This window comes from Octodon degus, unplaced genomic scaffold (assembly GCF_000260255.1).
Source record: "Octodon degus isolate 3935 unplaced genomic scaffold, OctDeg1.0 scaffold00104, whole genome shotgun sequence".
Taxonomy (NCBI): domain Eukaryota; kingdom Metazoa; phylum Chordata; class Mammalia; order Rodentia; family Octodontidae; genus Octodon; species Octodon degus.
In genome coordinates, this window is record NW_004524680.1 from 3425804 (window position 1) to 3446601 (window position 20798).

Consider the following 20798-nt stretch of genomic DNA (forward strand, 5'->3'; position numbering starts at 1 on the left):
TCATTGGATTTTAAACTCATGACAAGAAAACCTACAGAGCCAAGGGTATAGCAAAGACCTGGGAAGGTTGTACTTCCCACAGTACTCAGCCAGTAAGGAACCAGAGAAAGGAACCTGTGTGCTGGGGGATAAACTACTCAGTGCATCCACTCTCGGTGTGTTTGTTCAGAAGATATCCAGCCTTGTAAGGCTGGATAAAAAGCTTTACTTTTTCTTTTCTTCTTGCCCCTGAAGTCTGTTCTTTGGTTTTGGATAAGTGATGGAACTTTTAACATTAGACAATCTCATGAGATTTTGTCTCAAAATAATAATAAAAGGTTAGAGATAGCTCAGTTGTAATTTAACCCAAGGACCTGAGTTCAATCGCCTGGGTTCAATCCTCTGTTCCGGGGGAAAAAAAAAAACCACACAAAACAAAAACCCAACTAAACGAAAAGATACCAGAAAGTGGCACACACCTGTAATCCTTGCTAAGCAGGAGTCTGAGGCAAAAAAATCACAAGTATGAGGGCAAGCTTGGCCACTTGCAAGAAACTTCCTGTCTCTCTCTTTTTTTAATAAATTTTATTTATTTTTATTTGTGTGTGTGTGTGTGTGTGTGTGTGTGTGGCCAGCTCAGCCCACCAGGGGGCGGGGCTGGCTGGCATGTGGTGCTGGGGATTGAACCAGGGTCCGTATGCTTTGCTAAGCTTGTTCCAAGTAGGTGCTTTAGACCACTGAGCCATCTCACCAGCCCTTCCTGTCTCAAAATAAAAAATAAAAAATAAAAAAAGAGCTGTGGTAACAGTACTTTCTGAATATAAGCCCTTGTACTTGAAGAAAAAACAAAACAAAATACCAGAGGGCCACCAAGATAGCTCAGCGGACTAATGACTGCTTAGGCAAGAGCAGAGACAGGGGTTCAATCACTGGCACCACATGCCCTGCTGGCACTGCCCCCTGGGCATGCTCGGCCGGTCACTAAGACCTTGTATGGTGGAACAGGCCTGTAATCCCAGGGCTAGGGAGGCTGCAAACAAGATCACCTGGAATCTGTGCTGCATAGTAAGACCCTATACCAAATACATACGAGAGAGAGAGAGAGAGAGAGAGAGAGAGAGAGAGAGAGAGAGAGAGAACTAAAGGAAAGATAAGAATAGTGTCTGTCTCAGTTACTCTTCTCTTGTTGCTGGAACAAAATACCCAACACCCAAAATGAAGGAAGGAAAGGCTTATTTAGCTCACAGCTTGTGGAGGTTTCAGTCCATACTCAGTTGGCTCCAAGGTAGACAGGCACATGAAAGACAGCAAACTTTCATGGAAGTGGCAAAGAGCAGCAAGCAAAAGGAGGAACAGCAGCTGTGGCAGCTAGCCAGCCTCTCTCCCCTCCTTACACTGCAATACAATGACCCACCCCAGGGCCAGGATGTAGCACTCACACCTGCAATCCCAGCATTGGATCAAGAATCAATCACAAAAAAAAAAAAAAAAAAAAAAGAATCAATCACAAACTCCAGAAGCCGCCCCATGGCTGTAGGAGGCTTTGCAGGGAAAACTAGACACAAACCATAACAGCATCTTACTCAGTAGGTGAAAGAATGTCAATAAAGAGTTAAAGTTATACAAAAGGTAACTAGATAAAAATTACAGAATTGAAAAACAGTGAAAATAAAACACTTTTTTTTTTAAAGAAACAAAATAAGCTGGATGTGGTGGCACATGCCTATAATCCTGGCACTCAGGAGGCTGAGGCAAGAGGATCGTTGCAAGTTAAAGACCAGCCTGAGCTACAAAGTGAGCTCAAGGCCAACCTGAACTGCATAGTGATACCCTGTTAGGGAGAGAGGGATAGAGGGAGAGAAAATATAGAACATCACTACTTATGAACAAAGATGTAAAACTCTTCAACAACAGGCAGGCCCTTACCTGTTTGGCACACGTGCAGCCCCGAGTTCAATTTCTAGCAACATATACATGCACACACACACCCTCAACAAAATACCAGCAAACCAAATCCAATGTTTACAAAGCGCATAACACACCATGAACAAGTGGGATATTCCTAATGAATGTAAGGATAGGCCAGGGATATAGCTCAGTGGCAAAAGTGCCTGCCTGGCAAGTGTGAGGTCCTGTGTCTGATTCTTGGTACCAGGAAAAAAAAAAAAAAAAAAAAAAAAAAAAGTAAAAAAAAAAAAAAAAAAAGTCAATATGATTTATCATCTTAGCAAAATATGGAAGTCCTCCCTCATCCTGAGGGATGTGTTCCAAGAACATGAGCGGATTCCTAAAACCAGATAGTCCTGAACCCTATATGCTGTTTTTTTGTATATGTGAAGTATGATAGAAAATTATGCTTAAATTTTTAAAAATGTATTATAGTAAAAGACACACTGTCATGACTCCCACTCCAAATATTCCTCTTGACTTCAAACATACTTATCCCATCATTTGTTTGAGACAGGGTCTCACTGTGGAGTTCAGGCTGGCCTTGAACTCACCGTATAACCCAAGCTGGCCTCAAACTCAAGATGATCCTAAGCCTCCCAAATGCTGGGATTCCAGGCGTGTGCAACCACATCTGGCCCTTAGCAGTGTTCAGATTTTCTTTTTTTTTTTTCGGAACCAGGGATTGAACTCAGGCCCTTGTGCTTGCCAGGGAAGCACTTATTCCACCAAGCCATCTCCCCGGCCCCAGTATTCAGATTTTCTGAGCACCAACCAGAATCTTCAATGAAGCTCAGTTACAGAACTATAGAGCTTACAGGCATGTACCACCAAGACCATCTCAGGGCTCCTTTCCGGATTTGTTATTTCATATTTTCAAATTAAAGTTGACAGGGTAACTGAAGTTGAGAAAGTAAAACTGAAGAACTGGGGCTACTATAAGGGAAATCTGTCACATTTTCATGATAAAATGTCAAAGGGAAACCTCAGTGAAATCTACTCAGTGTACAACATACTCAGTGATTTAAAAAAAAAAGAATGAGTTTACTCCCTAGGTCAAGAGGGAGGAAGGCACCTGTACCTACCATCGCTATGCAGTGGAATACAGGAGGTTCTGGGCAGTTCAACTAGCAAGAAATATGACAGGAAAAGCATCTAAAGTTGAAAGGAAAATATAAAACTATTTCTAGTTGTAAATTACATGCATTTTTCATATCTCTGATTTATCTTTTGTGTGGTACCTTATATATGGAAAGTATGCATATAAATAACCCACACACAAATTATTAAAGCTAATAAATGAGCCAGGCATGGCGGCACATGTCTATAATTCCAGCACTTGGAAGGCTGAGGCAGGAGGATTATCATAAATTCAAGGCCAGTGAAGCCAACCCCACCCCCCCAAAACCCAAACCAAACCACAACAATTGTGTAGATGAATGGAGGGGCTTAGGCCACATAGGGATGGGTTTGGAAGTGGACGCTGGGCCAGGGACCCTGAACATGAGTGAGAAGTGTAGTTGTTGTAGGACTTGGGGGGTGGTCTAGGATACTTGAACACAAAGCCCCAATCTCACACCACAGCCCCAGGAAAGGCAATGAGGAATAGTCTCAGTAGAGAGCAGAGAACAGGAACACCAGAAAGGTTCCAGGAGGAGGTCAGCCCAGGGCCTTGCCCTCGGCTATGAGGCAGACTCTCAGGCTTTTTCCTGGTCCTAAGAAGGATATTCCATGTCTCTTCATCGTTTTTACCCTAGTATCTGCATAGCAGCCACAAGGTTTCTAGGTAACTTGCTATTGGAGGGCCTGTGTGTCTGTGCCCCCTGCTCTTAGCCATCTCCTTCCTCCTCAGGTCTGGGGGGGGGGGGCTTATCCTAGGAAGGCATCCAGGCCTTGAAGCAAAGGCTTCCATGTTCCTGAGGGTATCTCCCATTACCCTGCCTATGAAGAGACAGCCTTGGCCATCAGAAACTCTGCTGACAGCCTTGTCCTACCCATCATTTGCTGAATATAGGAAATCTGTGGCTCTCCATCCCCAAAGCCACAATGTAGGTCTGGCCCTGGTGGCTCACCTATCTTCCCTGCTCGTTAGTGTCTTCTGGGCTCAGATAAGGACACAGACAGTGACCTGGCAGGAGGCCTAGGAGCTTTCCACTGGACTGTGTGGCTCATTTCTACTCTTCTCTCTGCCTTCTTCCTCCCTTCAACAAATAACAACACGTGAATATCCTACCCTGTGCTCAACACTGTGCTAAGAAAAGACTTGCCCCTGTCCCATGTTTGTATCCTATAGTGAGTGACAAGAAGTAACCAGATGAGTGTTTCCTATCCAGTTCTGACTGTATGCACTCACAAGCTTCCCCCCACCACCCCCAGTTTTGAGACCAGGTCTTATTTTGGCCTCAGCCTTCCTAGTGTTGAGATTACAGGTATGTCCTAACATGCTCAGCTCAACTGGGTATCTTTGTAAACCACTGCAATCACTTGCTGTCTTCCAATTTCTGCTTTTTCTGTATTACTCTGTTGGGAGCCCCAGAAGCTCAAATTGATCCTATATGGAAGGGCAGGATGAGGCTTCATTGCCTAAAGCAGTCAAGCAACCTCAGTATTTACAAAAACATCCTGCCTGGACATTGTAGGCTATTAGTCGCTAGACAATCTTGTGTCTTGCAACTTCGTAAAAGTGTAAATAAAGGCTCTTACTGTTTGTTGTTCAGGGCTCACCTTGCCAATCAGACAGATGTACCAAATAACCCAGCTTTTGTCTATCTTTTCCTCATTCCTGCCACTGTTTCTTCCCATGTACAATGGATCACACTGAGACCAACAGATCCTTTTTTTTTTTTTATAAATTTATTTATTTATTTTCATTTTGTGTGTGTGTGGCCAGCTCAGCCCACCAGGGGGCGGGGCTGGCTGGCATGTGGTGCTGGGGGATTGAACTGCAGTCCCTGTGCTTTGCTTATTAGCTTAGCTTGTTCTAAGTAGGTGCTTTAGACCACTGAGCCATCTCACCAGCCCCCAACAGATCCTTATACTATGCAAGATGTGGCTAAATGTACTTCTAGGATGTTTCCAACAGTTGTCACCTAGGCTTCCATCTCATGAACTCTCAAGACAGGAATCAGCAAACACCTGCTTTCATAAATGTTCATTAAGCATCCAGTTGCTACCCATCTAAGACGTGTACAGTGAAACTAAAATGACAATTCTGTCATAAACCTTTGAGCAAGTTGTTTTACCTCTTCTGCATCCATTTACAAAATGAGGACAATAATTGCTCATATTTGACCCAAGGGAACTCATACTCTGTGGCACCTGTGTACAAGCCTTGTCTTTTTGGTGAATGACCCAAAGCCAGAGCCTGTCTACATCCTACCTTTTTATCTACTTCCAAACCCACTCAGTTGACAATCAGTAATCTCCATGATTCTTTCAATCAACTGCAGCTCAGCTGCAGTCCCTTGTGTCAAGCAGAACAGGATCAGAGGACCAGAAGTTACAAGTAATGCTTACAGGTGGAAATATGTTTCTCCTTCCTGCAAATGAAGCCAGGTTCTGACACTTAGAACAGCCAGGGTACACCCTGCTGCCACCTTCTCTCTTTAACACAATGGCACCTTCTGGCCCAGACACAAATTGCAACCCTGGTTTCAGGAGAGGAGAATGTGGCTTGAGGGGTAGTCTCTGTGGAAGGACTCTCCTTGAAACGTATCCTTGCTTATATGCTGTTGGCTACAGCACAGTCCAAAGGCCATGCTTAGCCACACAGATGGCGTATCTTCTTGCAAGGTGGACTATGTTCACACTGAACTTGAGGTTCTATAATTAAGGAAGCTGAAAGGATACTAGGGGAAAAGCAAGACCCAGTCCACAACTCAGACCCCTGGATGAAAGTGGGCCAGGAGCCCAAAGAACAGCTGAAACAGAGTACTTCTTTATTTTCCATGGAGGTAGAACAGGGGGCTTGGGGGAGCCCTGCCCCAACATGTGTCACTTGCAGACCTCACTTCCAGAAAAGCACATTCCAAAAGAGCAGCCAGCAGGGATAGAGGCCCAACGTCAGCAATGGGAAGAGCAGGGCACCGTAAGTGTGGTGCTCTAGCACGCCTTGTGACAGTGCTGACAGGAAAAGTTGCCAGCCTTCCGCCAATGACAGTGGCACCTCCTGCAGTTCTCGCCACAGGAACAGGCTGCCCAGGAGCACAGCTGCTGGGCTGGTCAACACCAGCAGGGCAGCATAGAGTGGCCTGGGTAGAGGAGCAAGGTCAGAGTAAATTCTGCTGTGGGGACAGTGGATTGAATGAGAGTGTACGCTGTGGGGAAGGGCAAAAATACTGTTGGATGGGAGTACCAACTATCACATACCGGGGCCCATGAGGCTTGGTGAGTACAGCAGCAGGCACCATGGTGGCAGCTAGTAGGAAGCCCAGTGAGAAGTTTGTGAGGGTAATGCAGCCCAGTTGTAGTGCTAGGTAAATCAGAGCCACTAGTTTCAGGGTCATCCATCCTCTGTCTGCAGCCTGTGTGGTCACCATCCTGCAAAGAGAAAGGCTCAGAGGCAGCCTGCCTGCATGTCCAGGGGCCCCTGCCTCCACCTGCCCTGCCCAGTGCCTCACCGGTGGGTGTTGTGTGGAAGGGCCAGGCCAGCTGCATAAATTGCCAGCAGTGTGAGCACCACAGCCTCAGCCTCAGATACTGGGAAGTGTTGGGTGGCCACATGTTGACCCAGCACAGGCAAGATGTAGAGGGCCAGGCCTACAGCCTGAGAGATCAGAAGGGGTGCGACGAGCGAGGCCAGCCCCACACCCTAAAGGCACATAGGTACCTGGAGATGGAACGTAGGGCCAGAACAGCACCCCCCACAACCTCCTCTCTAGCTGATGCTTAGGGACAGCAGAAAGTACAACTTGGTTGCTAGAAACCTACCCAAATGCAGAAAGGGGCATCATCACCTGTGCTGGGAGAAGAGGCGTGCTAGGTCCAGGGGATCCCCCACCTTCCTCAGGGCCCACTCCAGCCTCATGTAGTTGCATCCACAGCTCCAGAGCATGGTCCGAGTCAAGGACCCCATAAAAAGTATGATGGGATCTGCTTCTGCTAGATAGGACCCAGGGCTCCCCTCACCCTATTCCCAGAGCAAGATCAAGGATTGTCCCCAGGATAGAGTTGAGGGGATTCAAAGCTGGTTATAAGTAAACAGTGCAGGTACAGGATATCTTGAGACCAAGAACCAGGAGCAAGAAGCCAGCAGCAGGCATATAGAGGCCAATGGAGACGAATCGGGAGAGAGCAGGAAGCAGGTAGAAGAAAAAGGACTGATGCAGGCGTTCCAGGAGATGGTTGAGCTTGCGGAACATGCCCTCTAAGGCCCTGTCAGGGTACACAGATGTAAGGTCAGCAGCCATCTCTCAACTCTGCTGACACCGCCCCAAACAGGCAGAGATGAGCACAAGCTACTTACTTTCCCACTGCTACCAAGTCATACTTGTACTGGCGGAAGCTATTGATGCCACGAAGAGTGAGGGCCTCTACCCCATAGCGCAGGAAGAGGCCATGGGGACCATGGGGACGGCCAGAGGCCTGCCGCAGAACCATTAGCAGCAGTGTCTGAAGCCCTTGCAGTGGTCCATCCAGCGATGTCCAGTCCTGGGGTTGCAGCTTTGGAGGCACAGGGGAGAGGATCAGATAAACCCCTTACCTGAGGCCCTGTGCTCCTAGGCAGGTGGTCTCACCTTGCCCTGAAGTGTACATAGCAGCCCTCCTTTCTGGCAGAAGGTCTGGAAGAGGTTGAGGAGGTCAAGATTGGGCAGCTGTCCATTGAGTCCCTCCACAATCACATCAAGGCTGGTGACCACATCACTGCTCAGCTCCAGGGCCACTGCTGCCTGAATGGCCCCAGCCCGGCCCTGCAGGGAGGATGATTGCATGCCTGTAGAATCAAGCAAACAAATATCAGAAGGTGCAATGGTGAGGACAACTGACTCTGAGAGGGACCAAGACAAGGCAAGAGTACCTACCAGTAACATTGACATCATGGTATGCTTCAAGCCAAGCTTCAGTGCCCAGAAGATCATGTTCAGTCAATAGGAAGATGATATCTTTGGCCCAGTAAATCTGTCCTGGAGGCCAAAGGTAGGGTCACTAGGACCTGGAGCACTGGCCAAAACCCTCCCTGGGCCTGGCCAGCAGACCCAGAGCCTCACCTCGGAAATGGGCAGCAAGTGCTAACAGAAGTCCCACAGCCTGGCTATTGGGAGAGTCAGGGCCACAAGGTACAGTAAGCACCAGGGATTCGGTGCTGGCAGCGCGAGGGGCCCGCAAGATGCCATACACGTTGGTACCTGACACCATCTGCATACAGGATTGGTAGAGAAGCCTCATTGTTAACTCCACACCAGAGCCCTGAAGCCTTCCCCCCACCCTATTCTCCAGACAATACCGTGCTCACCACAAGGGGCTCTCCCTGGCCCTAGATCCCTCCCATTGACTTTCTTGGCCCCAGGACACCCTCCAACATGATTCTCAGCCCAGGCCACCCCTCCAAGGTACTTTTTCATCCCAGGTACATCCCCTCCCACAATACGTAGCGCTCGTGGGTCTCATCTGGGAAGGGCAGTTTTCGGGAGAAACTCTGCGTGTAGACTTCCAGCCCTACTGACCGCATCGTCCGCTCCAGCCAGGCGACTGGCAGAGCCCTGGAAACACAAAGAGAGCTTCTGTATAGGGGTCCCTGGCCGTGGCCACCAGTGGTTTCCCGATGCCCACCGCTTTGTTACTTACCCAGACTTTCTGCGATAGGCAGCGAAGTCCCGAGCAAAGGCCCGGGCGCGGTCTCCGCCCACAAACTGTTCTTCCACCATGGTGGACCCCATGGCGTTCTCGGACATGTAAGTGCGCTGGGTCAGTGGTGGGAAAGCCAGCGCCAAAAACCAGGCGATGCCGGCCACATAACTGAGCAGGCTGCGAGAGACGACAGAGGTACTTAGAGGTCCTGGGACGCCGGCTGTGGCCACTACCTCTGCACCAGGGGTCGCAGGGACCTACACCCAGAGTGACGGCACCCAGGATGCCGGAGCGCTGAACCCGGGCCTGACACTGCACTATGCTGACAGTGGGGAGGGACCCTGCCGGAGCGAAGCCTCTAGTAATTCTAGTCCGGGCCTCGGCCCCTCCTCCCCAGAGCCCATCCTCACCAGAGGGGCGCGTTCAGGCGCAACACGAGGCGGGCAAGAGCGCGCCGTCGCACCGGGTCGGACAGGAGACCCATAGTGGGGCGGGGTAGGACGCGCGGCTTCCGTACCCTACCCGCGCCACCAGGTAGGGCAGAGGAGCGTAAGCTACTCCTGTCACACCCGGGGGCTCGCGCCCAGACTCACTTCCGGTCCCATCACTTCGCGCCGCCGCTGCGCATGCTCAGAGCATTTTCCACGCCTCTTTGCCTACTGCGCAGTCTCCAGAGCTGTGGAGCATGGGATAGGGCGGGACTAGAGTCTGGGTTCGTCGTCAATTGGGAGAGGCGCGCGAGAGGGCAGTACCGATCGCGCTGGAAGGGATCAGCGGGGGTTGCCCGCCCTCGGAATAGGAGGCTGCGACAGTACGCCGACAGAAAGGATGGCAAGTTTCAGACGACAGCGCGCAGGGCAGGTGGGTGGAGAGCCGGGGTCAGCCCTCGGAGCACAGGTGCCTGCCTGAGGGCCTTGTGAATTAGCGTGGGGGCAGAAGGGCCTTCTGTGAAGTGAGGGTTAAGTATTGGAAGATCATTTTTATGAATGTTAGGTACCAAAAAACGACAGTGGGTATGTGCTACGAGTCATCTGGGTTCTGGGCTCAGAACAAGGACTATCAGGGTCAGATGTAAGATCCTGCAGGGAAGTTGCATACTGAACTGCGGGTCACACGGGCTTCGATAGAGCTAGGTGTGTGGAGCAGAAAGAGGGGAGTATGTAGTTCTTGTCCAGGCCAGGGCTCAGGCAGGTTGGAAGGCAGGAGGTGGGTGGAGAAGTTTGCTTAAGAGGGTGCATGGTGGGCCAGGGGTAAGGTCTGAACCGAGGGAAATGATCAGGTAAGAACAGGAGTCTGTTGTAATTTTAGAGCAGAAGAGGCCCAGAGAGTTCCTAGGGGAAGAGGGGACTTAGTTTAACCTCTCGTCCTGTATCTTTATAATGGGTACTCACAGCCAGCCAAGTTCTCCCTCAGTCCTTGTGCTGAGGTAAGCACGACAGGCTACTTTGTCTGAGGATGTGGCTTTTTATCGTCCAGGCTGCTCTTTCCACCCAGGGACACCCTCACCTCACTCCCCTCCTATTTTCCTCTTCAAAGTTTGAATCTTGAGATTACAAAGAGGCCTGTTGTTCATGTGAGAGAGCAGTACACCAGTCATGTCCAGGAGATAGCACCAGGCTAACTCTGCTGGATTCTGAGCTGCCCTGGAAACACTGTACAGATAGAGGTGTTGAAAGAAAAAAGGGCTTTATTCTTCTAGGTGGCCAGGTAATTAATCCCCCAGCAAGATAGAGGCTTCATGCACATGCTGTCGGACCACTCGGTCCAGCAGCGTATGCACGTCTCGGGCAGCCTGGGCAGCAGCTTCTAGCACCCACTCTAGGTGGTCCTCATGCAGCCGGGCATCCATCTCAAGTAGTGCGATCTGGCCTGAGGCTGGCAGCAGGGCCAGGGCTAGCTGGGGTCCACCAGCTGCTTCTTCCACATGACTGAGGTCTGCGAGAGCTGTGCCGTCCACAAAGCCAGCTGAGCACGCACACACAAAGTCCCGCATGGGTATCCCAGCGTCTAGCACTGCCAGCGTGGCTGCATTCACACAGGCTGCATATGTTCCACCATCTGCCTGCAGCACCTGCAGAGAAACCACCCCTCTCAGGGGCTGGGACATAAGTCTCAGACCTGCCATCTCACTCTAGCATTCCAGCTACCCTGATATCCTCCAGTCCCCTTCCCTCCCTGGTTGAGGGTTGTAGCTGGTTTACCTGCACATAGATGTCAATCTGGGAGCGTGGGTGCAGCTGTGTGAGGATGGCTGCCTCAAAGGTCTGACGTAGTTGAAGGCCCATCTCACAGGACTTCCGGTCTCCGTGAGGCCTTCGCTTGCGCTCACCTGTGCTGAAGGTTGCTGAACTATATTGACAGTTCACTAGGGCACGGTCAGGCAGGGCCCGAGAGCGGGAGCCCCGAATCTGGAAGAGAAAGGACAAATAAGCCAGGCCTACTTCTTCTAGCTCCTATTTCCCAGTCCTCTGAAGCTCCCTTTCTCCTCTCCCTCCAGTCTCTCAGAGAAGAGCAGATACTTTCTCTCCAAAACAGCTCAGGGGTCACTTGCCAGTCTAAGTCACCATCACCTCTCTTGGTGCATGCCTCTATCCACTGTTTGCTCCATTTCCTCCCAACCCATTCATTCTCTTATTCTCTTATCTTAGAATCACACAAGTCTGATTGTAACTCATCTCCACACATACATTCTGCTTACCTTCCAAAGGCTTACCATTATGTATATAATAAAATTCCACATCCTTTTTCTGGTCCACAAGTCCCTGGGTCCCTACGTCGCTGAAAGCTCTATAACCTCATTTGCAATTATCACACCTACCCCTCCAATCCTCCCCTTTTGCTCTGCAGAAATGCCATGCTTGTTTCTACCAGTGGCCTGCTGTTTTGTTTTGTTCTTTTGACAGAGTCTAACTGTGTAGTGCAGGCTGCTCTTGAACTCACAGTGTAGCCCAGGATGGCCTCAACTTGCTGGGATTACAGGCAAGCCCCATCATGCCTGGCTTCTTCCATCTTTTAGAGGGCTGATCTACCAAATACGCATATGCACTAAGCAAACATTTTTAAAATTCTGCGCTGGCCAGGCCCTGTTACAATGTTTACAACACAGCAATAAAAGCAGACAGCTTTATTTAAAGGCCCAATTCTCCGGAAATGTATAATCCTGGGGGGAAAAGACGAGAAAGTAAAACTGACGTTTGAGGTGGTAGGTGCAGAAAGGCAAGGAAGCGTGTTGTAGTGGATCGCAGAGGCTCATCCCGACAGTGACATGGGAGTTGAACGGCTGAGCCTGGCACGTCGAGGAACCGCAGAGTGCAGGGCCCACCCGGAGGTGCACTGTGAAGACCCTGGCGTTTGCTCGGCCTTCAGCTGCGCAAACGGAGACGCTCCCCATCGCCCCGCCGCTCCCGCGCCGCACACTCGCCTCGTGCGGTCCATAGACCACGGCCAGCGCCTTGGTGTTGCCCTGCTCAATGTACGCCGAGCCGTCCGCCTGCGCGAACACGCCCATCCGTGCCTGGATCTTGCGCAGCTCCCCAGCGCGTCGCCCATCCACCCGGTAGCCCTGGTCCGACAGGAGTTCCAGGCCCGCCATGCCACTGGCTCGGTTCTCTGCTTTCCAGAGAAGTCAAGTTCCCCACGGCCCCTGTCGGTCAGATCTATTGGTATCTGGCGAGCTGGTTCCTTCCGGCTCGGAAGCTACGGCTTCCGGCGGTCCGTCCTCCTTCGGGTTCCGGGGAGCTACGGTTCCTGGCGGCCTCTGGCCTCTCGAACGTACGGTTTCTGGAGGCCAGACCACCTTCCGGTTCCAGGGACCGCCTACTCCCGGCAGTCCGGGTTTTTGAAAAGCCCCGGCGTCCGCAGCTCCGCTTCTCACTTCCGCGCTAGGGGAGGGAAGGCGGTTCCCGGCAGAAGGTTCTCCAGCCTGTTTTTCCTGCTCGGGTCTCTTCGAGCACCGGCGCGCGAGTGGCTAGGCTATCCTGGCCTCAGCGACCGCGGGGAAGAGACGGCAGCTGCAGGTTGGATTTCGCCCGAACTGAGACGCTTTTTTTAAAAATAAAGACAAGGTCTCACTTTGCAGTGCAGACTAGCCTTGAATTTACTTTGTAGCCCAGGTTGACCTCGAGCTCGCAGCGACCCTCCTTTCAACCTTTTGAGTGCTGGGATTACCCGGTTTGAGATTAATTTTAGGTTCTCTTCTGGTTTTTATATATTTATTAACTAAAAAAAAAAAGATGTAATTTTTGGTTAAACTTTTTTGTAGAGCAGATTTAATATTTTCGTTCTCTTGATTCTTCTGTCCACGTTTAAAAATGGACCTGCCCAGATTTTCTCCATGCCACTGGGTTGCATACGGATCATACACAAGCCGGGCATGGTGGCTCAGGAGGTTAGCAAATTGGAAGCCAGCCTGGCCTAAGTAGTGGATTCTGTCCAAAAAGAAAAGAAAGAAAAAGAAAATTCAGACTATACACAGATGTGTGTACTTGTGCACATATAGCTACAGCGTAGCTTTTGCAATTCTTGTGTATGTTTTAGATACTGGAGATTAAATGCAGGGCCTGTATGTGCCATGCAAGTATTTTGTCTACCACTGAGGAACGTCCCCAGCCCCTTCTAAGTTTTCTTGTTTTGTTTTTTGTTTTAATTTTGAGTCAGGATCTTGTTAAATTGCCCAGGTTGCTGGAATTACAGATTTGTGTCACCAAAGTTTGTTTTTGTTTTTAATGGGATCACTTAATAACCAGTTTTTTTGTGGTTCTTTGGAAAAAACCAAAAACTTAGAAATTGGGCATGGTGGAACATACCTGTAATCCCAGTACTATGGGAGGTTGAGGGCAAAGGATCAGAAATGTGAGCCCAGCCTGGGTACCTTAACAGCTTAGTGAGACTCTGTCTTAAAGAAGAGTTAGAGTGTAAATGGCCTAGGTTCAAGCTCCTGTAGGACTCCTCTGTGGCAGAAATGAGGAAAAGAAACAAGAGCTGGATAAGATGGTAGCCTGTTGCCTGCTGGGCAGACACCCCCGGAATAACAGTAGAGGTGTTTATTTATACCTTTGCTAAGTTGCTATCACTTCACACAAGGTTGCCTGATGACTAATAGCTGACGTTAACCAGACAGCATGCTTTTGCTAGGACTGAGGTAGTTTGACTGCTCTAGGCGTTAAAGCCTGGTCCTGCTCTCACACACTTGACCAATTTCCAGCTTCAGTGGCTCCCAACAAGCTATACTGTCAAGGAACTAACTAAAACACTCCTTCAAAAAAAAAAAAAAAAACCCTCTTACTACATTTCTCCAAATTGATTACTTGATAATCATGGGATGGATATACTAGAATATATTCCTGCTCCTGCCCTATGATCTGGCATGTGTTTGGGGGCTTTATTGAGTTTATTGAGTTTATTTATTTATTTTTATTTTTTAAAATTTTATTTGTTTATTTATTTAGTGCGTGTGTGGCCAGCTCAGCCCACCAGGGGGCGGGGCTGGCTGGCATGTGGTGCTGGGGGATTGAACCACAGTACCTGTGTTTTGCTTAGCTTAGCTTGTTCTAAGAAGGTGCCCCAGACCACTGAGCCATCTCACCAGCCCCTTTTGAGTTTATTTTTGAGGCAGGGTCTTGATACATATGTAGTTCAGGCTTGCCTCCAACTCAAAGAGATCCTCCTGCCTCAGCTGCCCAAATGCTGAGATTACAAGTGTGCATCACCACACCCAGCTGAATTCATGATGCTTCAAGCTTTGTCACCCTTGGTGTGTACAGTCCTGTGTTGTTGCTCTTGCATATGTAACTGGTGTGTTTCAACCTGTGTGTTAGTTCATCCCAGTTAGGAAAAAACAGGGTGATGTCCCTACAGGCAATAAAAGTGGGGTGGCTTTTCTCCCTACCACCTCTGCAGGCTTCTGGTTGCTAGAGTTCAGTGTCGCCAGCAGGAAGTCTGTGAGCCCCCTGGCCACAGCTTACGTTCCAAGTCTGAGAGTGGTTGCATGGACCTTCTGTGTTGCAGTACTAACTGAAAAGAGAGAGAAAGTCTTGCCTTGAGAGGCCCCAGGAAGACCAGCACGCTGTGTCCCAGCGTGGCCACATCTGGCACCTCTCATCATTTGTGTCCTTCCATGACATCCAGCTCCCACATTGCAGTCAAATGGGCCTCCATTTTTTCCCTTTGGAACTGCAAATTCTTTTACCCTTTGTAGCAAGAAATACTGTGTTCTGTTACATCTTGCTACATAACCTCAGTGGCTTCAAATAATGAAAATCATTTGATTATTATCTTTCAAAATTCTGGGGATTACTTAGGCTTGCCTAAGTAGCTTGCACTTAGTTCCTGGGGCTGCAGCCATTTAAAGGCTTCCTCATAACCTTGGTGCTTGGTACTGGCTGTAGGCAGGACTGTCTGAGCTGTCACACACTTGCATTTGGCTTTTCCATGTGGCCTGGCTTTCTTGAAGCATTCAGCCAATTTCTCAGGGTGAGGCTCTCGAGACTGTACAGTGAATGTGCAGCCTTGTGATCCAGCCTCCAAGTTATAGTGTCATTCCTGCCAGACCTTGTGAGGTAAGGCAGTCACAGTGGTCTCCCAAGGATTAAAGGAAGGGGACACAGACACTTCCTCAATGAGAAGAGTGCCACTTTTATACCGTAAGAAAAGCAGGTGGACTGAATATCCTGGCATGGGCTGGGCCATATGCTCTGGTATAGGGAGCCTAAGGCCAGAAGTCACAGTGATCCTTCCACAGAGGTTGTGATTTCTTTAAGGCTGAGTGTAAGAGTTGTGAGCAAGTCACACACAGCTGCAGCTGGTTCAAACCATGATGGGCCATCATCTGCCAGTAGCCATCCTGACCCTTCTACCTGAGCACTACAGCTGTCCATGTTCTTTTGGATTGAGGTTGTCCTGTCCAGTCTTTACTATACGTATTTATACTACTAAGATGCTTTGGGGAATTCATCTAGGTTCATGGGCCTTAGTAACTTGGAACAGTGAGGACAATATTAGTTTTCAGCCTAAGGAATCTAAAGTGATCCAGTGGCAGCTGCTGCTTCCAGCTCAGTGAATCATTGCTATGTCCCCTGAGAAAAGAGTCTCCTACTCCCAGGACATGGCAACATAGGTTCAGGGTCTGGGGCCGCTTGCCCCTTTACACCCTAGCTCCTCTGACCCTATATTCCAGCTATAGGTTACATAATGAATGGTCTCAGATTTGGGGGACTCCAGTATATATTAATTTGGGGGATGTCTTAGGGATGCCAAGACCACCCTTGGATTCAGTGATTTGCTGGGAGAACATGTAAAGAATCACGACTGACTTGTTACTAAGAAAATACATAAATAAAAATAAGCCAAAGGAAAAGGTTCATGGGATGAAGTCCAAAGAAAGTCAAGTACAAGCTTCCAGAGCCCTCTCCCTGGGGCCTCAGTACAAAGGTAGCGTGGGTGTGGTACTGTCTAGCAGAGAAGAACATAGACTCTACCTGGGGTTTTTATGGCATATAGCCTACACGGGCACCCTCTTGTAGGTACCCAGATTCCTGACTCCCAGAAGGAAATACTCAGCATAAACCATACTTACTTGCACCGATCGTCTAGACACAGTGTACCACTATTACCAGTAGTGGGAATCATGCCAAAACCGTGTTCCTTAGCCCAGCCGGCTGTGCAGACTTGCCTTTCGAAGGAGAGCAGTCTTTGGCCTGATATATTCTGTTCTGCAAGGAAAGAAAGAAAGTATATAACCAAAATTAAATAAAGATGCACCCTAACATGTAACAAAACTTTCAAAATATGGCAAATATCACAAACTGCAAAATTCAGAAAACTGGTATACTGCCTAACATGTTATTAACCCCAACATGCTTTCCCTACATTTTTGGAGGCATGCTCTATTACCCTCTGAAGAAGATAGTGTTTTTCTGATGTTATTATGTTTTATTATTATTAATATTAATTTATTTTTTGCAGAGCCAGGGATTGAACTCAGGCCCTTGCGCTTGCCCGGCAAGCGCTTATTCAACTGAGCCAGCTCCTCGGCCTCTATGTTTCTTTGAGACAGGGTCGTGCTGTGAAGTTCAGGCTGGCCTTGAGCTCATTTTGTAGACTAGGCTGGCTTCAAATTTTATGATTCCCCTGCCTCAGGCTCCTGAGTACTGGGACTATAGGTGTGTACTACAGTGCCCAGCCTTGTCTTCCTAACATGTTTAATCAAAATTTATTTTTATTGCTTATAATTTAGATAAGTTGCTTTTAGGGAGCACCTCTTTCAGGTAATATCCTGTAAATATTTTTCTCTGAGACGGTGTCTCACTGCACTAACTTGCTATGAACCTCAGGATGGCCTTGAGCTCATGATCCTCCTTCCTCAGTCTCCTTCATGCTAGGAATATCTTGTAAACTTTTAGGACTTGTTTAAGAAAATAAATTTTTTTGGTACTGGCTTTTGAACTCAGGAGCTTTCACTTGCCAGATAGGTGCTTGTGCCTCTGAGCTATATTCCCAGCAGGACTTGGTTAAATTTGAGGAAACCTCTATCAGACTTTTTTAAAACATGAATCATGATTTTAGGGCCCTTTGGCCTTTATTTTTTTTGTGGTACTGTATTGGGAATCGAACTGAGCTTTGCTCTGAATTACATCACCACCTCACCTTCTTTTTATAGTACTGGGAATTGAAAAACCTAAGGTTTTCATGCTGAGCTATATTCCCAATCTCTTCTCCGTGTTTAATTTTTATTTTGAGACAGGGTCTCTTTAAGTCACTAAATTACCCAGGCCGTGAACTTGATGTCCTTCTGCCTCAGCTTCCCAGAATGCTGAGATTACAGGCATACGTGTCACCGTGCTTGGCTTGTGTATGATCTGCATACAATTAGGTAACATGAAGAAAACCTAGGGAGGACCATTTATCAGGTTACAGTCTATCCCTTACACCATGCTACTCTGTTCTCGGCCCCTGCATAAGTAAAACTTTGACATCTTGCTAAGTCTAAAATCTGAGCTCCCTAAGGGCAGTTACTCTTACCTGTTCTTTTTCCTATATAAAAGTCACTTTTTCCTATATAAAAGTCACTATATAAAAGAGGCCCCCGTCTTTTGCCAGGGATCTATGTGATAAGAGTGTGTTCCAGTCTGCCTTAAGTGCAGCCAGTGTTTGCCTAAATGATGTTCAGGTTTGATGTCTGCTTCTTTTATGTGTTATTATTTTTAGTTGAAAAAGATACTTTAGATATTTTTTCCCCTAGTACCTGGGATTGAACGCACAGCATTTGCACTGACGTATATTCCAAACCATTTTCTTTTTCTTTTTTCTTTCTTTCTTTCTTTTTTTTCTTTTTTTTTTTTTTTTTTGTGGAACCAGGGATTGAACTCAGGCCTTTGTGCTTGCCAGGCAAGCACTTATTCTACTGAGCCATCTCCCCGGCACCCCCATTTTATTTTTCAAGGCCAGGTTTCATTAAAGTTGCTAAGTTCCCCAGGTTGGGCTCAAACTTGCCATCCTCCTGCCCAAGCTTCCAGAGTGTTGGAATTAGGGGTGTGCACCACCACAGCTGGCTAGACAATATCTCAGTAACTCTGCATTATGCTTAGCCCATCTTCCTGGGGCTCATTAAGTGGCCTATCTGGACCAGCTTTGTGAAGTCTGGTCTCCCTCTCCCTCTAATAAACAGCTTTTGATGTCACTGCTTGATTTGAGCCCTAGTTCCTGGCTTCCTAGAAGTTGTATCTGGGGGAGCACAGTTTAATGTTGGGACACAGATTAGCCAAAGATTGTGTTTTTAGTTCCCAAAGCCAAAGAGGCCCCTGTCTTTTGCCAGGGATCTATGTGATAAGAGTGTGTTCCAGTCTGCCTTAAGTGCAGCCAGTGTTTGCCTAAATGATGTTCAGGTTTGAACTCCTGAAGCCTGTGAATGTCATCTTACTTGGTAAAACGAACTTTACCATTGTGAGTATGTTACAGATCTAGAGATGGGGAGGTGAACCTGGATTATCCTGCTGGGTGCTAAATATAATCAAACTTTTTTGAGACAGGGTCTGCCTATGTAGTTCAAGGTGTTCTTAAACTCACTCTGGCTGGGTTGTCTTTGAACTCAGCATTCTCCTGCTGTGTTCTGGGAGTTACAAACATTCTCTTTTTGAGTTGGGGTCTCATTATATAATTCAGTCTAGCTTCCTACTTTCTACATAGCTGACTTCAAACTCATGATCCTCTTTTCTTAGCCTCCCAAGTGCTAGGGTTAGAAGTGCATACTATCATACCCAACCACAAGCATACTTATAAGAGGAAAGAAAAGGGGAATTTGACTGCAGAAAAGGGCATGTAACCCTGCAGAGACAGAGGTTGGACAGGTAGATCCACAAGCCAAGGAATAAAAAAGGCAGGTTTTGGCTTCTCTTTTGAACCTCTAGAAGAAAGCATTCTTCTAAGAAAAACACTTTAGTCTCATACAATCAGTTTTGATTGAGCTTCTAGAAATATGGGAAAGTAAATTTCTGTCATTCTTCTTTCTCTTCCCCCTCCTCTTCATTGCCTATTTTTTCTCCTCTTCCTCTTCCTTCTCCTCCTCCTGCTCTTCCTCCTCCTGCTCCTCCTCCTGCTCCTCCTTTGCTCCTTTTCTTCCTTTGCTCCTCCTCTTCTTCCTCTGCTCCTCCTCCTCCTGCTTCTTCTCCTCCTCTTCTTCCTCTGCTCCTCCTTCTCCTCCTTTTCCTTCTTCCTTCTGCTCCTCCTCCTCTTCTTCCTCTGCTCCTCCTCCTTTTCCTTCTTCCTTCTTCCTTCTTCCTCTTCTCCTTTTCCTTTCCTCCTACTTTTTCTTTGTCTCTTTCTGAGACAGGGTCTTGCTGTGCAGTTGAGGCTGGCCTTGAGCTCACTTTGTAGCCCAGGCTGGTCTTGAACTCATAACTATTTTCCTGGCTCGGCCTTCTGAGTGCTGGGATTACAGGCATGTGCTACCATGCCCAGCAGAAAAAAAAGTAATTTTGAGGGATCTGTAGAAAACTAAAGCTTCAAGATACAGTTACCCAAGGTCATACTGTCTTTCACTCTAGGCCTTTTTCCTCCTAGGTTCCTTCTAAATCTCTAGGAATCTTAAAGATGTGAGAAGTCTGTAAATTTATCCTGTGCATTTCTCCCAATACTTTAAATCCATGAATTCTAAAGACTTCCTCTCTCCTAAAAACAGTACTATTAGTTGGGTGTCGTATCTCTAAACTTGAAACACATACAAATAGCTTGTATTTTAATCTAGTTGATAAAGTCAGTTTTTGCTTTCACCCACCAATGGGTGAAACCTAATCTCGAGGCAAGAGATACCAGGTAAACAATAAATAACTAGAAAAAATCCTAGCCCATTTTCAGCATACCCCAAGGCCATATAAGCAACTCCAACAATGGTCATAGTGGGTCTCATCTCTCAAACATCTGTATGCTCTCGGAAGTGGACATTTCTTTGATTCTGCTTAATCTAATTGTGCCTCTTACTGATGCATCCTGAAATGCTTTCTTTTAGGACCTTCCTGAGGCAAGTTAAGGCCCCCATTTTCTCTTTAAGGTTGTCAGGTTTAGTGATGTGTTTCAAAGGCCTTATCTGATGTCATGAAGATGTCAGGTCAGGTACAGATGTTGAGTGTTACTGTGGGCAGTGGGGTCTGGGACAGGTTTCCAGGGTCTTGTGGACAACAAACAAAGAATTGGATGTTGCACACACACAGTAGAAAAGAAAAAGCAGCTAAGTTTAATGAATTTTGTGTCAGAAAGGAAAAATAGCTTGAGCGGACAGTGAAATGGGACAAGCAGAAAGGAAAAATGGCAAGGGTGCTGAATACCCTCATTTTTTGCAATGGTTACATTCCAAGCACCCCTGTAATAAGTGAAAATCAGTGAAATAGCAATGTTTATTTAGTATTTGTATATATTTTAAGGTTTTCTAAACCCTTCTCACACTCTTATAAGCCTTTTCCACACTTTTAAAACCACTTCTAATGTTCCTACCCATTTTCTAAACTTGTAAACCTATGTAATTTTATTTATTTATTTATTTATTTATTTATTTATTTATTATTTTTTGTGGAACCGGGGATTGAACTCAGGCCCTT

The 20798-nt window shown here is 47.5% G+C and overlaps 3 protein-coding genes across 7 annotated transcripts in view; 1 reads left to right on the forward strand and 2 right to left on the reverse strand.

Moving 5' to 3' along the window:
• Nucleotides 1-5840: 5840 nt before the first annotated feature.
• Nucleotides 5841-9298, reverse strand: Gpaa1 (glycosylphosphatidylinositol anchor attachment 1). Its single transcript, XM_004638884.2, has 12 exons — nucleotides 9123-9298; nucleotides 8710-8889; nucleotides 8513-8624; nucleotides 8133-8280; nucleotides 7947-8048; nucleotides 7662-7858; nucleotides 7391-7587; nucleotides 7146-7299; nucleotides 6882-6977; nucleotides 6546-6736; nucleotides 6295-6465; nucleotides 5841-6176 (listed from the first exon to the last, which is right to left on the reverse strand). Exons 1-12 carry the CDS (start codon nucleotides 9194-9196, stop codon nucleotides 5933-5935), a joined length of 1866 nt encoding a protein of 621 aa, XP_004638941.1. The 5' UTR covers nucleotides 9197-9298; the 3' UTR covers nucleotides 5841-5932.
• A 13-nt stretch (nucleotides 9299-9311) lies between these two features.
• Nucleotides 9312-20798, forward strand: part of Oplah (5-oxoprolinase, ATP-hydrolysing) — a 29089-nt gene continuing 17602 nt past the window's right edge. Inside the window, exon 1 of the mRNA XM_023723875.1 lies at nucleotides 9312-9573. Coding sequence (XP_023579643.1) covers nucleotides 9339-9573 — 235 coding nt within the window. The 5' untranslated portion in view covers nucleotides 9312-9338. The remainder of the gene's footprint in view (nucleotides 9574-20798) is intronic.
• Nucleotides 10380-20798, reverse strand: part of Exosc4 (exosome component 4) — an 18912-nt gene continuing 8493 nt past the window's right edge. For 2 of the 5 annotated variants that reach the window (XM_023723883.1, XM_023723884.1), the window contains exons 3-5: nucleotides 16382-16426; nucleotides 10914-11120; nucleotides 10380-10810 (exon numbers count right to left, since the gene is read on the reverse strand). In XM_023723883.1, coding sequence (XP_023579651.1) covers nucleotides 10424-10810; nucleotides 10914-11120; nucleotides 16382-16426 — 639 coding nt within the window. In that variant the 3' untranslated portion in view covers nucleotides 10380-10423. The other 3 variants (XM_004638885.3, XM_023723881.1, XM_023723882.1) reach the window with 3 other exon arrangements.